At 50.9% G+C, this 18,268-nt stretch overlaps 1 protein-coding gene across 1 annotated transcript; it reads right to left on the bottom strand.

Annotated features, from left to right (window-relative positions):
• Positions 13,732-15,468, bottom strand: LOC110435912. Its single transcript, XM_021462016.1, has one exon. It carries the CDS (start codon positions 15,466-15,468, stop codon positions 13,732-13,734), a length of 1,737 nt encoding a protein of 578 aa, XP_021317691.1.

Genomic DNA, 18,268 nt, shown 5'->3' with positions numbered 1-18,268 from the left:
GTGTTCCGTCTGGGTATGCCAATCTGTAGGACGTAGGTCGTGTGACCTCGGTCACCACGAAGGGTCCTTCCCAGGGAGTGGATAGCTTGTGCATTCCCTCCTGGCTTGTTTTCCATCGAAGCACCAGATCGCCGACCACGAAGGAACGGTCCTTGACGTTCCTGTTGTAGTATCGCCTGACTGCCGCGAGATATTTTGCTGTTCGGAGACATGAAACTAAACGCTTTTCCTCCATGCAATTGATTTCGAGTTCTCTGGCGTTGTCGGCGGTCGCCTGGTCGAAGTGCTCGATTCTAGGAGATCCGAAGTGTATGTCGGACGGCAGGACCGCCTCTGCACCGTACACCATGAAGTAAGGAGACACCCCTGTGTTTCGACTGGTCTGGGTTCTAAGGCCCCAGACCACTGCCGGCAATTCTTTCATCCATCGACCGGGTGCTCTGTCGTTTTCGGTGTACAGCCTTTTCTTTAGGGCGTCAACGATCATTCCGTTAGCACGTTCGACTTGACCGTTGGCACGTGGATGTGCCACTGACACATATTTTATGACTATGCCTCTGTCATCGCAGAAATCCCAAAAAGTGGTGCCAGTAAACTGAGTGCCTAGGTCAGTGATTATGCTGTTCGGGATGCCGAATCTGTGTATGATTTGATTGAGGAACTCCACAGCCTTCTCGGAGGTTGCCTTGACCAGGGGCATGTATTCAATCCACTTGGAGAACTTGTCGATTAACACGAAGACAAACTTGAAATTGCCCGGGGCTGGTTTAAATGGTCCGATCATGTCAAGCCCCCAGCAAGCAAAGGGCCAAGACGACGGGATGGTTTGGATTTCATGGGCAGGTACGTGGGTCCTCTTAGCGAAAAACTGACATCCTTCGCAATGCCGAACCAGTTTTTCTGCGTCGCCGACCGCGGTTGGCCAATAAAAACCTGCTCGGAAAGCCTTTCCGACCAGCGTTCTAGATGCGGCGTGATTGCCGCAGGATCCAGCGTGTATGTCCTCCAAGAGCTTGATACCATCATCTTGGGGTATGCACTTGAGCAGTACTTCGGAGCTTGCGTTTTTCCGCATGAGTTTTCCGTCGACCAGGATGTAGTTCTTTGATCCTCGGATGAGGCGCTCGTTCTCTGTTTTGTCCTGAAAGCCAGTCCCGTCTGATATGTATTTGATGAACGGGGTACGCCAGTCATGCCCACCGGTTGTCGGAGTGGCGTCATCTACGTGCATTGCCTCGGTGGGTTGCTTGTCGACCAGGGGGGAGCTTACGCTCGGCTCATGGATGTCCTGGACGAAAATGCCCCGCGGGATTTGGGCCCGAGATGAGCCTAACTTTGACAACGCATCTGCTGCTTGGTTCTTATCCCGGACCACGTGGATGTACTCTATGCCATAGAAGTTAGTTTCCCATTTGCGAATTTCTTTGCAGTAGAGATCCATCTTCTCGTGGGTTGCGTCCCACTCCTTGTTGAGCTGGTTGATGACCAAAGCGGAGTCGCCGTAGACATAGAGGCGCTTGACCCCCAGTTCAACGGCTAGTCGTATGCCATGCAAGCATGCTTCGTATTCGGCGACGTTGTTTGACGCCGGAAAAAGGATCCGAAGGACGTAACGGAGTTTGTCCTTGTTGGGTGATACGAACAATATCCCAGCGCCTGCACCATTGATGTTCAGGGACCCGTCAAAGAACATTGACCAGTGGTCTGAGACATCTGGAACGGAAGGCTCGTTGAGATCCGTCCATTCGGCAATGAAATCGACCAGGGCTTGAGACTTGACAGTGGTGCGACTCTGGAACTCTAGGGAAAATGGACATAATTCCATTGCCCATTTCACGATTCTGCCATTGGCGTCTTTATTGCGCAGGATGTCCCCGAGAGGAAAGCTGGTTGTCACCAGGACTCGATGGCCGTCGAAGTAGTGCTTCAGCTTTCTTGACGTTATCAGGATGGCGTATATAAGCTTCTGTATTTGTGGGTACCTGGCCTTGGATTCGTTTAAAACTTCGCTTATGAAGTAAACGGGTCTCTGGACCTTGAAGACGTGACCTGGTTCATCTCGCTCGACCACTATTGCCATGGAAACAACCCTGTCGGTTGCAGCAATGTAAAGGAGTAGGTCTTCATTGGGCTGAGGCGCTGTGAGGACAGGCGGTGAAGTGAGGAAGGTCTTAAGCTGAGTGAACGCAGCGTCGGCTTCCTCTGTCCAAGAGAATTTTTCTGACGCTTTCAATAGTTTGAAGAAAGGGAGGCCTTTTTCTCCCAGCCTTGAGATGAAACGACTGAGGGCGGCCATGCATCCGGTTAGCTTCTGAATAACCTTGACGTTCTTCGGTGGTCGCATGTCGAGTACGGCCTTGACTTTGGAAGGGTTTGGTCGTATGTCGTCGCGACTGACGACGTTGCCGAGCAGTAGACTGGAAGGAACGCCGAAAATGCATTTCTTGGGGTTGAGCTTCCACTTGTACCTATTGAGTGCCTTAAAGGTTCGGTCTAAGTTGTCGATTAGGGTACTCGCGTCCCTTGTTTTTACGACCACGTCGTCCACATAGGCCTCGACGAGGTCATCGCGAATCTCGTCGTGGAGGCATTGCTGGATGGCCCTTTGATAAGTGGCCCCGGCGTTTTTAAGTCCGAAAGACATGGTAGTGTAACAGTATGCGCCGAAGGGTGTGATGAAGGATGTTTTGATCTGATCTTCTTCCTTTAACGAGATCTGGTGATAACCAGAGTAGCAATCTAGAAAGGAGAGGAGTTCGCATCCGGCCGTTGAGTCGACCACCTCGTCGATGCGAGGAAGACCAAAAGGATCTTTAGGACAGTGTTTGTTGAGATCGGTGTAATCAACGCACATTCTCCATTCATTATTCTTTTTGCGTACAAGAACCGGATTGGCGAGCCAATCGGGATGATACACTTCTTTTATGAATCCGGCTGCTAGAAGCCGTGTTATTTCTGTCCTAATAGCCTCCTTTTTGTCACGAGCGAACCGCCGCAGTTTTTGCTTGATTGGTCTTGCGGTCTTCGAGACATTTAAGGAGTGCTCGATCAGGTTTCGTGGGACACCGGGCATGTCTGCGGGTTTCCATGCGAAAACGCTCATGTTGTCCCTTAGAAACCTGACGAGCGCGTCTTCCTATTTTGGATCCAGGTTAGCCCCGATGAGGGCTGTCTTCTCGGGGTTGCCTTCGACCAGCTGCACTTCTTTGTACTCCTTGGATTTCGAATTCTTTCTGGCTGTCTCCTGCTCAGGTAATCGAAGCTGGTCGGGAGGCAGCTGTGCGGCTTGGTTTGCTGTTTCCGCCATGCGGATTGAGAGGTCAATTGCCTCGGTGATCTTGAAGCTTTCTTCTTCGCAGGTGTACGCAGTGTAGACGTTGCCTCTGACGGTTAGGACACCCTTCTCCGTGGGCATCTTAAGGACTAGGTATGAGTAGTGCGGGACTGCCATGAACTTTGTCAGCGATGGGCGGCCCAGTATGGCGTGGTAGGTCCCGTCGAAGTCCGCGACTACGAAGTTGATGAACTCCGTCCGAAAGTGATCGGGTGTGCCGAATTGGACAGGCAATGTCATCTGTCCGAGGGGCACCGAACTTTGACCTGGCAAAACACCCCAGAATTGGGCATCGTAAGGTTTTAGTTGCGCCGGTGATATCTTGAGGGCGGGCAGGCTGTTGCGGAAGAGGATGTCGATGGAGCTTCCCCCGTCCACGAGCACGCGCTCGAATCTGATGCTATTGATGCAGGGATCAAGAATCAGTGGGAAACGACCCGGTTCTGGGATAGCGGCCCACTGATCCTTCCTGCTGAACGAGATCTCCCTGTGGGACCACGCGGGAAATTTCGGATCTGCGATCAGCCCGTCCGTGCTGTCTATGTTGAGGCAGGCTCTCTTTAACAGCTTTCTTTCTCGCTTGGACTCAGTGGAGACCTTGCCCCCGAAAATGGAGTGGACCACGTCGGTGGGGCTGACGTATTGGTGTCGGGGGTCCCTGTCTTGGTCCTCATCCTCATCTTCGTGGTCGTGCCCGTCGCGTTTGTTATTTTTCTTGGCGGAGTCCTCTTGGGCTGCCCGTCGTGTATAGATACTTTTGAGGACGCGGCACTCTTCCATGGTATGGTTAGACTTTGGGTGTAGCTGGCACGGTCCCTTCAACGTTTTGTTGTAGTCGTCTTTGTAGTCCCGTCGTCCGTTGGGACGTTTGACCGTATTTACTTCGTGGTCGTATTCGCGAGGGCGCTTTCCTTTGAAGTCGTCGCGGCTGTCGCGCCGCCGATCCCAACCCTCTCGGTGATCGCGGTTGTCGGAGCGGCGGTGATTTCTGTTGTCGTAGCGACCACGACCGGCATCTCGCCGAGAAGGCTGGTCGGGGCCTCTCGCGTCGTCTCGGATTAGTTTTTCTGCGTCATCAGCATCGGCGTAATTCTTAGCCGTAGCGAGGAGCTCTGCTACCGTTGATGGGCGCTTATGCAACAGCTTGTTCCTCAATGCTTCATGGAAACGCAAGCCCTTGATAAAGGCTGATATGGCCTCGTCATGAGAAATCTTCGGGATTTTGAGGCGCATATCCGAGAATCGTCGGATGTAATCGCGCAGAGGTTCATTCTTCCTGTCTCTTATCCTTTCAAGGTCATACTTGTTTTCGGGCTGCTCACATGTGGCGATGAAGCTGTCGATGAAAGCCTGTCGTAGCTCTTCCCAAGAGTCGAAGGAGTCCTCGGGCAAGCCGAGAAGCCACTGATGACCAGCCTGGTCGAGGACTACGGGGAAGTAGTTAGCCATGACGTGCTCATCTCCTGCCGCTGATCGGACGGCGATTTCATAGAGAGTGATCCAGTTCTCTGGATTTTCCTTGCCGTCGTATTTTTTAAGTTTTTCGAGCTTGAAATTGCGGGGCCATACGACCTGGCGGAGGTGTGAGGAGAACTGCCTTAGGCCCGGAGGACCGTGGGTCGCATCGTACTCGATGCGGCGTAGGTTTTCGTGGACTGCTCTCTCTGCGGCGCGCCTGTTGATGCGGTCCCGGGCATCTTTGGGGGGGATGTTGTGGCGGAGATCCCTGTGTTGATCTTCTTCTTCTTGGCCGCGTACGCGGTTCTGCTGGCGGCGGCCATCGGCGTTCCGACCACCATCGTCGCGCCGTGAGTCCCCTCGACGGTTGTCGGGGGAGCGGCTGCGGTGACGCCTGCTGGGTGAGGCCCGGCTACGATTAGTCTGGTCGGAGGCGGCTTCCGTATAAGAGACGTCCTGGACTCTCTTGAGCAGAGTGGCTGTCTGTCCCATTGCGGCGATCAGGTGTGCTCGGATGCTGGTCCGGACTCCCTGGCATTCGGGGGTGTCAGGAAGCCGATCCAGGTTGGCCATGGCGACAGCCACGTTGGCGCTTGGCGTTTTGTAGACCGGCTGGTCCCCGACCATGTCAAAGGCATCGTTGAGGTTACTTGGTGGCATCTGTTGTTGCTCGTCCGCACGCCGTCGGGCGCGATCGGCGTTACGCTGTTCGCGGAGTTGCCTCTGGTCATCTGTTTCTCCGTCAACAGCCGGTTCGTCGGCGCTGACTCCAAACTATACAAGTACGCGAAGCTGCTCGGAGCGTGTGACTAACCTTCCTGCAGCCGGTACTGGTCGGCCAGACGACGAGCGAGGTCGAGACGACGCTCCTTTTCGGCACTCATCTCGACCACCTTCTCCCCGACCTCCGCCCGTAACCGGTCTACCTCCGCGGCAAGGGCCTTGTTCTCGGCCATGACGCCTTCTATCTGGTCAAAGCACCGTTTCCGGTACTTTGCCGTTTTCATTACGTCCTACAAAGCAAGCATATAACGACCATGCAAGACAAGGCAAAAGAATGCGCAGCAGTACACAAAAGCCGCTTACCTTGACTTCGTTGACAAGGCGCTTGGCCGCGCGCTCCACCCTGGCGGCCTCTTCGGTCTCGGCGAGCTCCTCATGACCGATAAAGTGATCCCCGCGTTGGCGCCACACATACACGTGTTGGCGGCCATCACGGGGACGACCCTCGATCTCTTCCACCTCGTCATCGGAGGCCGCCCGGGTTTCCTCCTCCTGTGCTGCTTCACCCCCGGTGGTGGCCCCAGGTATTACTGGCCCTTGGACCAGACCTGGGGAGCCCGCAGCCGAAGATGCTCCTGCTCGGGGCGGCGGGGGGACTTCACTCCCCCCGGCAGGAGGAGCGGTCGGAGATCTTCCCTTTTCTGAGGAGTCAGTTGGGGGAGCCTCTCCAGCCCTGGTCGGGCTGCTTGTTGTAGTCGGCGCCGCGCTCGGGAGCTCCTCGGTGCTCCCAGGCGCGACTGCAGCTGTTGGCTGCTCTGTGGTCTAGGGGGCCGCATCCCCAGAACCGCGGGCAGGCTCGCCCGTTCCCTGGCTGGCAGTTTGGCCAGGGTCGACATCCGATGCCGCACTACAGGGACAAAAGTTAAAAAAAAAGAGGAGTCCAAAATACGTAAGTCAAACACTTACAGGTCTGACCGACGGTGGGTCGCGGTGAACCTCCTCCTCGCCCGGCCGGTCGGCACCTGTGCCCCCATCTCGACAGCTTGCGGGGCAGCGGTGCCGCTGGCCACTCGATCAGTGACTACCGGCGCAGTGTCTGGGCGGCTCCGAGGCCGTCGGACCAACGACGGCGCAGCCTCCTCGTCGTCGTCGTCGTCGACGATCCGCACGAGCCGATGACGCTTCGGTGCTTGGCTGCTCTCCGCCGGTAGATCTGCCGGCAGCTCCGGTGTCGGCAAGGGATCTGCCGGCAATGGCCTTTTCCCCGCTACCCTCTCCTCAGAGGTCGGGACGGGGCGGGCTTGGTCTTCCTCACTGCTGGTGTAATGAGTACACCGAGCAGCGTCCTCCTCTGGCGGGACCTCTCCCGCAGGATTTTCCATCCCCGGTGCCAGTGATACATACACTGTGCACCGGTCGACATCACCGACCTGCAAAAGCAATAGAGATGAGTCAACTGCAGACGATATACGAATGATCAAACAGAATCTGCTACACACCTTTGGTGCTGGTCGTCCTAACTTGAAGGCTTGCACCCGATCACTGCCACGGATGAAGCCCCCATCCGCGAAGTTAAACAGCTCGTTCAACAGCTGTTGTACTTCCGCTTTCTCCAAGATCTCCGACCGCATCCTGGTCGGGTCTGCGCTTCCGGCATACTCGTACGCCGAGTGCACCCTCTTCTGGCAGGGCATCACCCGGCGGCAAATGAAGTTGCCGACCACGCCAAGCCCGTCTAGGCGCGACCAGTCGATCAGCTTCATGAGATCCGCCACTGGACCGTCGAACTCCGGGCGGTCGGTCCAGCTCGTCCTCTTCTCAGGAATGTATCCCACGTCGCAGAACGTGGAGCTGCCCGGTTCCTCCCTGATGTAGAACCACTTCCTGTACCATTCGGTCAAGGAAGTGTTCCATGGGCAGTGCAGGTAGCGATTCTTCATCCCATCACGAAGGTTGAGGTATACTCCACCTGCAACCTTGGAGCCTCCAACTGCTCCCTTCTTCCTCAAGCAGAAAAGATACCGGAAAAGATCGAAGTGCGGCTCTATGCCAACATAGGCCTCGCACAGGTGGATGAAGGTGGAAATAAGGAGAATTGAGTTCGGGTGCAGATTGCAAATCCCGATCTCATAGTACAAAAGAAGACCTTGAAGAAAAGGATGAACAGGAACACCAAAGCCTCTCTTAACGAAATCTTCAAAAACGACGATCTCACCGGCGCGAGGGTCGGGGTAGCTCTCCCCCTCCGGTGCCCTCCAGCCGCCGAGCTCTGCGCCGTGCAGAAGCCCCATATCGATGAGGTCACCAAGAGATTTTGTGGTGCTGCGAGACTTCTTCCACTCCTTGGCCATCAGTTCGGCCCTCTTCCTGGAGTCGCTCTTCGCCATTAGAGGTGCGAATGTGGGCTGGAGTTAGGAAGATGCAGGAGATTGGAGAAGATGAGAGCGGAAGGTTTGAAGGCAATGGCAGGCGAAGCGGTACAGGCGGACCTATTAGGCCCTTATAAACCTGCGACCCCACCTCTCCCACTTCCTGTATTCTCGGGAAGTGGGCAGGCCATGCGGCGGACGCGGCGTTTCGGTTTACAATGATTATAGACAATTAATGCGGCGGAGTTTTCGTACCAATTGATGGTTTCCTTTTCTCAAACCATGCAAAGAGCGGTTGTACAGTTGCCAGGTGCAACTTTTCATGCATCCGTCTGACGTATCGTCAGGAGACCCCGTCACGTCAACTTTAATTGGAAAGATCTTTTCAAAAGTAAGAAGACACATACGCCAGTGAGTCAACAATCCGGGGACTGCACCGACCACCGAGCACTCGACGCTCGGGGACTGGTCGCCCAGTCTATCAGCTCGGAACTTCAAGGACTGCACCGACCACCGAGCACTCGACGCTCGGGGACTGGTCGCCCAGTCTATCAGCTCGGAACTTCAAGGACTGCACCGACCACCGAGCACTCGACGCTCGGGGACTGGTTGCCCAGTCTATCAACTCAGAACTTCAAGGACTGCACCGACCACCGAGCACTCGACGCTCGGGGACTGGTCGCTCAGTCTATCAGCTCAAAGCTTTAAAGCATGCACCGACCACTGAGCACTCGACGCTCGGGGACTGGTCGTACAGTATAGCAACATATAATTCCAAGAAGCACACTAAGTGCTTGGGGACTGGTCGATTGGTCTTTTCAATTGTAGACGAGCATGACATGCTCGGGGACTGGTAAATTCAATTTTTTAGACCTTGCTACAAGGCTCATACTTCGCCTTCCAGCAAGCTCGGGGACTACATCGGTACGATGCATCTAGCGATGCATCTCAGTCTCAAAACTACTTTGGGGAATTTTCTTTTGACCCTGGCACCACGTGCCTACGTCACCTACTACCAGGCTCGGGGACTAAGTGGGCACACTTCACCTAGCGGTGAATTTGCTTGCTTTTTTGATGCTTCTACCTTTTCAAAAAGGTAAAGTGGGCACACTTCACCAGGAAAGAATTTTTTTTTAGAGCACCATGCATTCTTCGAACAACCTGCTTCTTCGATGTCAATGTTGATCAACTGTCTTTCGAGTTGGTCAAGGAACCGTTGCAACTGTTTGGGCGATTTTCCCACTTATTGAAGACGACAAGCCTCGCTGATCGAAGAAGCTCAAGACGGCGTGTTGCATCACAATACATGGTGCTCAGGGACTAGCTGTGGGGGTATAAACCCCTATACCCTTACGGCTAGACTTCAGCCAGGAAGCTTGGCCCACTACGAGACGAGTTCAAGGCTTGATCCGACAGCTCGGAGTTTCGCGCAAGGAAACAAGACGTGGAGATCAAGCAGGATTCTAGTCGGTTAGAATAGGAATTGATATCGAATTATCTATGGCAATTGTAACCGACTAGGATTAGTTTCTAGATCTGTAACCCTGCCCTCCAGACTATATAAGGAGGGGCAAGGGACCCCCCTAGGACATCATATTCTCTCAGCACAAATCAATACAACTAGACGCAGGACGTAGGTATTACGCCAACTCGGCGGCCGAACCTGGATAAAAAGCTTGTCCGTGTCTTGCGTCACCATCGAGTTCGTAGTTTGCGCACCGTCTACCGATAAACTACTACTGTGGGTATACCCCAAGGTAGACTGCCGACTAGCTTTCGTCGACAACATGCAAAAGGATTGCATTGGTTTCCTGAATTTCTGTAATAGAAAAGGTGAGGACTTAGTTACATTTGTAGATGAATCCTTGTATTTAAGTTATGATAAATCTACTTGGTGGATTGACTCAGGTGCAACAATTCATGTTGCTAATTCTTTACAGGGATTCCATACGAGGAGAACCCTGCAAAAAGGAGAAAGAACAATTAAGGTGGCAAATGGAGTACAGGCCGACGTCGAAGCCATTGGCGACTTGTCTTTAGCATTATTAGATGGTTTTGTACATAGGCTATCAGATGTACTTTTTGTTCCCTCTTTGCATCGCAATTTAATAAGTGTTTCTAAATTAGATGATGATGGATTGGCATGCCATTTTGGAGATGGCAAATGTAAGATACTATTTCATAATAAGTGTGTTGGTCTTGCCTTCCGACAAGACAAACTTTATTTGTTATCAATTTCTGAGAATGTGAATGCTATATCCATTGTGAACGAGACAAACTCCTTGTCTATGAATGTAAATAGAAAGCGTAAGAATCATCAGCATGACTCTTCGAAATTGTGGCATTGCAGATTAGGCCACATTTCGAGGGGGAGAATAGAAAGATTAGTCAAAAATGATATTCTTCCGCCCTTAGAACTCTTAGAATTAGATCAGTGTATTGATTGCATCAAAGGAAAGTATGTTAAGAAAATTAAGAAAAATGCCAAACGAAGTGCAGGAACCTTAGAAATAATCCACACAGATATATGTGGACCTTTTCCTGTTAAAAGTGTGGATGGTTATGATTCATTTATAACATTCATAGATGATTATTCACGTTTTGGCTACATCTATCCAATTAGAGAAAGATCAGAAGCTTTAGAAAAGTTTAAGATATTTAAAGCTGAAGTAGAAAATCAGCACAATAAGAAAATTAAGATAGTAAGATCAGACCGTGGTGGGGAATATTATGGGCGACATACCCCGTATGGCCAGGTTCCAGGACCTTTTGGAAAGTTCCTACAGGAAAATGGCATAGTTGCTCAGTATTCCATGCCAGGAGAGCCTCAGCAGAATGGAGTAGCTGAAAGAAGAAACCGTACCTTAATGGATATGGTAAGAAGCATGATAAGCTACTCTACCCTACCGATAAGTTTGTGGATGGAGGCGTTAAAAACCGCTATTCACATTCTTAATCGAGTGCCTAGTAAGTCGGTGCCTAAGACACCGTATGAGTTGTGGACAGGCAAAGCGCCCTCACTTAATCATTTAAGGGTGTGGGGTTGTCCTGCTGAGGCAAAAGTTTTCAACCCAAATTTAGGAAAATTAGATCCTAAGACAGTCAGCTGCCATTTCATTGGCTACCCAGAAAGATCAAAAGGCTACCGCTTTTATTGCCCTGACAGGCAAACAAAGTTTGTAGAAACAAGACACGCTGAGTTCTTAGAAGATGTTATGATCAGGGGGAGCCAGGTAGCGCGAGAAATTAGTCTTGAGGAGAAGCGGGTTTATGCCCCTACTCCAATGCTACAAGAATCATACTTCACGCTACCTATTGTTGCTACACCAGCAGTGCTAGACACTGTAGTGCCAGCACCTGTTGTTAGTTCTCCATTGCCGACACTTGATGAGAACCTGGAACCTGTCCCTCAAGATCCGTTAGAACCACCAGTCGTGCAACAGGAAGAACAACAACAGCCCCATATAGCGCCAAACAATGAGAACCTTAGAAGGTCATAAAGAACTAGAAGATCAGCTATATCAGATGATTATGAGGTTTATGAAACCGAAGAATTTCATATGGAAGATGATCCCACTACATATGAACAAGCCATGAGAAGCGAATACGCTGCAAAGTGGTTAGAAGCTATGAGAGATGAGATAAAATCCATGGATTCCAATAAAGTTTGGGAACTAATGGAGATTCCTAAGGGAGCTAAGAAGGTTGGTTGCAAATGGGTTTATAAAACTAAGTATGACTCCCAAGGCAATGTCGAAAGACATAAGGCACGTCTCGTAGCAAAAGGGTTTACCCAAAGAGAAGGAATTGATTACAACGAGACTTTCTCTCCTGTCTCGTGTAAAGATTCTTTTAGAATAATAATGGCACTAGTAGCACATTTTGACTTAGAATTGCATCAGATGGATGTTAAGACGGCGTTCCTTAATGGGGATCTTGAGGAAGATGTTTACATGGCACAGCCGAAAGGTTTTGTCATGGAAGGTAAAGAAAATATGGGATGCCGACTAAGAAAGTCTATTTATGGGCTAAAACAAGCTTCAAGACAGTGGTATTTGAAGTTTGATAATACAATTAGAAAGTTTGGGTTTAAGGCAAATGTAGAGGACAATTGTGTTTATGCAAAGTTTAAGAATGCTAAGTTCATCTTCTTAGTCCTATACGTGGATGACATTTTGCTAGCAAGCAATGATGTTAGTCTACTATTGGAGACTAAGAAGTTCTTGTCCTCACATTTTGATATGAAGGATCTCGGTGAAGCCTCTTTTGTTCTGGGAATTGAGATTCACCGTGATAGAAATAGAGGGGTTTTAGGGCTGTCACAAAAAGCATACATAGATAAGATTCTTAAGAAATATGTTATGCATAAGTGTTGTCCGTCACCTGCACCCATTGTCAAGGGCGATAGATATGGGGAACATCAGTGTCCCAAGAATCAGATAGAGCTCGAGCAAATGAGTTCAGTACCTTATGCTTCAGCTGTCGGAAGCTTACAATATGCTCAAATTTGTACTCGCCCTGACATAGCTTTTGTTACCGGGTTACTTGGCAGATATCAGAAGAATCCAGGTGTAGAACACTGGAAATTAGTTAAGAAAGTCTTGCGTTATTTGCAGGGCACAAAAGGCTTCATGCTAAACTATAGAAAGACAGACTCACTAGAGATAGTGGGCTTCTCAAATTCAGATTATGCAGGGGATGAAAGAAAATCCACGTCAGGCTACATATTCACCCTTGCAGGTGGGGCAATATCGTGGAAAAGCTCCAAACAACCTATTGTTACATCATCTACGATGTACGCTGAGTTTGTAGCATGCTATGAGGCCTCGGGGCAGGTAAATTGGCTTAAGAAATTTTTACCCGGATTAAGAGTGGTAGACAGCATTGAGAGACCACTTAAGTTGTACTGCGACAATAATCCCGCAGTTGAATATGCTCACAACAATAGGTCAAGTGGTGCTGCCAAACACATTGACATAGGTACTATGTTGTGAAAGAAAAAGTTCAGGATCATATTATAAGTCTAGAGCATATTAAGACGGACAATATGTTAGCGGATCCGCTCACAAAAGGCTTACCACCCAACGTGTTCAGAAAACACGTAGCCAGTATGGGTTTAAGGGAAAGCCTATGATCACTGAACACTTAGGGCCCTTTAGTTAGAACTCTGTTTTCAAATTAGAGAGATATACTGTAGCCGTTAAGTCCAACGGAAGATTTTTTCTGTGACGATGAGACGCGCTCTGTGCACTTCTTTATAATGAAACAGAGCTAAGTGATTAGTTTATTAAGTTAATGTTAAGATGAGATTAAGGTAAGTTATTAGAAGAGATCAAGGGGGAGAATGTTAGTATTGACCTCTTCCTGCATGGCCCAACGGCTATGCAGAAGGACTCGTTCTCCCCTGATGGCCCAACGACCAGATCCACTCCTGATCGGGGAGCCCCAGCCGTTCAATGGCTGGTGGGCCCCTGTCACCCTGCGGTATAAAGAGAAGGGAGGGGAGCCGGGGCACGAACCACGAAGTTGGCCGCCGCCAACACTCCCTCCCACATCTAAACCCTAATCCGATCTAGAGGGTCATAGGCAGTGACGGGAAGATCCACCGCCGCCGCGCTACTTCCCGGTGTCTTCTTCTTCGTCTCCTGGTGCCGAGCATCTACGTCCGCCACTGATGGCGGATCCCGGCTCTTCTGCTCCTAAATCGGATGGTCTGTGCTTTACCATAACCTCCTCTACATCATGTTCACCTAGATCTTGTATTAGGTTCTCGAAACACTCTTTATCTACTTGTATTAGTTTCCACCCGGCTAATCCTCCGGTTAGCAGATCCTACTTAAGTTCTTTTTATTCTATCATGCCCAACTGGCAAGCGGTGCAGACATGAGCGCTGGACTTGGTGCAGGTGAAGTTGAAGTTGCGCAGCGCCGCAGCCATCTGATCGCGCCCGGGATGGCCCAGTCGTTGATGCCAGAGATCGGCAGAGGCAGAGGCATGAAGAGCGAGGTGTTGAGGTGGCCGCAGGGGGTAGAGATCACCGCGACTGTCGCATCGGAGCTTCACCTGTTGGGTTTGTAGGTCCTTGATTGAAAAACCATGGGGATCAAATTCAACAGAAACGTTATTATCACGTGTAAGCGAACGGACAGAAATCAAATTCTTAACAAGGGATGGAGTGATGAGAACGTTGTTGAGTGAGAGAGGAGTAGTGGAGGTGGGAACGGAGGATCTGGCAAGGTGGGTGATGGGCATACGAGTACCATTGCCCACCGTGACAGAGGAAGAAGGGATTAGGGGGCGGATGTGATGAAGATTACCGGTACCCGATGTCATGTGTGAAGAGGCTCCCGTGTCCAGGAACCAGTCGGAGTTGCTGGTGCCTGCCTGAGGAACGCCGGCGTTGGCGAGCGCGGCGAGCATGGCATTCGGATCGACAGGCGCGGGCACGGACTGCATCGACTGGGCGTCGTAGGGGCCGGCGTAGAAGGCCTGCTGGGGAGGCGTTCCGGGCCGTGGGCCGAGGACACCGGCAGTAGGAGGGCGGAAGGGCATGGGCCACGCCTGGACCATGCCCTGCCAAGGGTTGTATGCCGCGGCCCATAGAGTGTTGGGGAAGCTGGTAGGCCGTGGCGTGGGGGAAGGTCCGCCGTTGCTGCCTGTGGAGGGATTGGCCGGGCCGTTGGCCGGCACGACGTTGCCGGTTCCTTTGCCGCGACCACGGCGTCGGTTGCGGTTACCACCGGATGGAGAGCCGGAGCCGCCATGTTGCTGACCGGCCGAGGCAGGTGTCGGCGAGGGGTGAGCGGGGCGGGGCGACTGCACACGAGCGCCCTGGGCGAGCATGGCGTGCTGCGTCGCCATCTTGCCGTGTTCTGTGGCGTAGAGCTCCTCCAGCAGGAGGAACGAGCGGGCGGAGAGGAAGGTGTGAGGAGGCTGCCTGGAGGTGATGGTGGCGATGCAGTGGCGGTACTTGTCGTTGAGGCCGCGTAGCATGTTGAGGACCTGGGACTGGTCGGAGACCGGCTGGCCAAGGTCGCCAAGGGCATCGGCGAGCTCCTTCAGCTTGGCGGTGTAGTCGGTGACGTTGAGATCACCTTGGTACAGGCTCCTGTACTCGGACTCCAGGTACACGGCGCGGTGGAGCTGGTGGTCGCGGAACTGATCGACGATGGCATTCCAGATCGTGAACGCGGCGGCGTTCCCACCGGGAACGCGGACGATGCGCATGACATCGCGGGTCATGGTGTTGAAGAGCCAGTTGACGAGGCACTGGTCCTTCATCACCCACTCCGGGTCGGCGAGCTGTGCGGCAGTGGGGGCGGCTTGGATGTGGGGAAGAAGGCCGAACTTGCCGATGATGGAGTCGAGAAAGCAGCGCCATTCTTGATAGTTCGGGTTGACGATGTCAAGAACCACAGGCACATGGGACTTGATGTTCACCATCATCAGTGCAGCGGCGGAGGGAGGTGTAGGGTGTGGCGGCGGAGCAGCACCACCATTAAAGGAGGCGGTGAAGGAGGCAGACGAGCCGGTGGGTGAGCCGTGGACGGACTGCTCGAACGCGAACAGAGGGTTGTCCTCCATGGCGAGCAGCACAAGAGGGTGAGCAGCGGAAGAAGAAGGCTAGCGAGGGCTGTGGACAGGGGATCAGACCGAGCTAATAGATACCATAAAGAAGTTTAGACTCAAGCCACACTTTCATTGAATCATTGGCATGAATACTTATACAACAGGCTAGCACAGCACTTGGTCTCTACGATCCTACATACAGGGAGGACCAGGCAGGCTCAGCCGCACGTCGTGCGCATGCACAACGTGTGCGCGCTCCGCGCGCATGCAACGGCGTGGCCGCATACTCCACGCATGTCTGCAGATGGGCGCCGTTCGTGATGCTGAAGACTCGGGCTGCATGCTACCGTTATCATTACTTAAATTAAGTAGCAGACTATGTTCCACAGAGCTCGTTTCATATGCCAAAGAACAGCGGGCATCTCACTCGCCACTATTGTTGCTCAAGTATCTAGATTAATCAGGCAACTAGTTTCAGTCTGGGACTAGTTAGATTCGTCAGGACTGTTCATTCAGTAAAAGGTGTAAAAACCTGGCTGACATCAACAGCTAACACAACCATACTTTTGTTCGGCAACACTACCTTTGAATTTATACATCCAAAGGAATTCTGTAGCTGACAGATCCAAAACATCTCAGGAAAATTATTGTATTCTCTTATAAACATCTAGAGTAGAACTATAAACTCCAGTCAGGCTACTACAACATGACTTCAAGACTGACACCATTTGAATAAGTACCTTTCTGTTTCTATTATTTTCAAATACCAAGTTGATGCAACACAAGACTCCATCAGGCTCATGCATTCAGAGTACAAGAAATATATTAATTCAGAGCAGTAGCAAATGCAGACAATATCTTCATTCAAAGAAATATATACAGATGATAACTGTAAAAGATGCACAGGCGACACTAGATCGAAACTGAGAGAAATGATAATCAGTTTATACAGACATTGATTCAGAGCAGTACCACATGCAAACATTGATTTGACATTGACAGGAATAATAATTAGGCCAGAACAAAGTGGCCAGTGAAACAAACAATGCCAATGAACATCATATGATCTAATAAAAATGCATTGAATAAATCAAACTAATGATCTTACAAGTGCTTCTCTTGCAGGTTCACTCATGCCACGTTTGGAGCTGGTGTGGCAGGTCTTGAAGGCCTCCACCGCATCTAATTCTCCAGTCATATCTAAGCTAGGTTCTTCCCTTTTTCTCTTCTGCTTCTGTCCATGCATAAACATGCACATAAAAGTTGTCTCAAATCTAGTGCAAAGGCAGCTGATTCATGGAAACGTACAGGTTATTGTACAAGGAAATTTACACTAACATAATCATATAGGTGTGCCTCGTAGCATCGAGAACCAGTAGTCTGATGATATTTCACCTTACTACGGTTCTGCTTGTTCTTTTCACATGTTTCCTACAAGAGAAACTAGATGTCAGATGGGATCATAGATTGAAAGTGAGAAGATCCTATGCAAACTGAATGTGAAATAATAATATATGACAAGATACCCATACCATGTTGTTTGGATCAGTCCACTTTGCAACTAGTGCCTTCCACTGTTCATCAGTCATGTAAGAAACAGGTGAAGTTGTCGGAACCTCATTTGCAGCTACACCATTGAAGTATTTTACCTTGAGCCTATATCGTGGGTTCTTTATTACAATGCACATCAGATCAGTACAAGCTTCTTCTGTTGGCTTGTCTTTAGTCTTAATGGCCAAGCGCCCCTAGGCATTTGTGAACTCCATAGTTAGTTTGACAATTAAGGTGAAGTAGTATAAAAGTTTAGATTAGAAATAGCACTTACAGAAAGCTCTCCCTCAAATTTGTCGTAGTATTTTTTGTCTTTCCAATGTGGTAGGACAGGCATGCTTTCCCAAACGATGATGCCACCCTTTGATGCAAACTTGGCTGCTTGAACAGGTTCGTGCGGCCTTCTTTGGCCTTCGTCAACAACAATGGGCAGTCTTCTTCCCATAGCTTTAGTCATTTTGTCTAGCTGTTTTCCCACAGTTGGTCCTCTGGGTCTCCTTGGTGCTTGCTGTGCTGCAGCTACAAAATAGATATCATTTAATGAAATGGTTTACTTTCATTCAAATGAGCAAAATAGATGTCATATTTACTGAAAAAATGTTACATGCCTTCAGTTTCATCTCTAGTTCCATTATCGGCACCTGTACTGTCATGAGCAGCAGGTGCCATGCCTTCATCTCCACCTGTGCTCAAATGATCATCAAGTCCAGGTGTAGTAGTGTTGGGTACCATAAAAAGGGATACCCAAATCAGAGTAATAAAAGTCACAAAAGACAAAGCAAACCATCCGCAATCACCAGGGTGCGGGCCCCAGCTCGCCCGACCCCTTGGCCTCAGGCGCAAGTACCAGCTCGCCCGACCCCCCTCGGCCTCGGGCGCAAGTTCTGCCTCGCCCGACCCCTCTAGGGCTCAGGTGCCAACGCCGCTTCGCCCGATCCCATAGCACAGAGCAAGGCTTCCAACGCACGGCGCCCGTACCCACGACGTGACAGGCGCAGTGACTCCCATATCGCAGCAGGGCATGGAGGCGACTATTCCAACCACCCCGGCCACTGTGGCCTTACCTCTTTCACTGTAGTGTACCGCCTCACAGTGAAAGAGGAATGGGAGAGATTAACCAGTGTCACTATTAGCTGTCTTTTCCTACTATTACAGGACGGGCTGCAGTATCACCGATCCGACCCCCACAACTCCAACAGGACTCGGTAACCCCTCACAGGAGCAGCCATGCTGATAGCCATGCCTCAAAGACGGGATGGGCAAG

Source organism: Sorghum bicolor, chromosome 5, assembly GCF_000003195.3.
Source record: "Sorghum bicolor cultivar BTx623 chromosome 5, Sorghum_bicolor_NCBIv3, whole genome shotgun sequence".
NCBI lineage: Eukaryota > Viridiplantae > Streptophyta > Magnoliopsida > Poales > Poaceae > Sorghum > Sorghum bicolor.
Note: the sequence above shows the minus strand (reverse complement) of the source record. Positions and strands in the feature narration are given on the sequence as shown.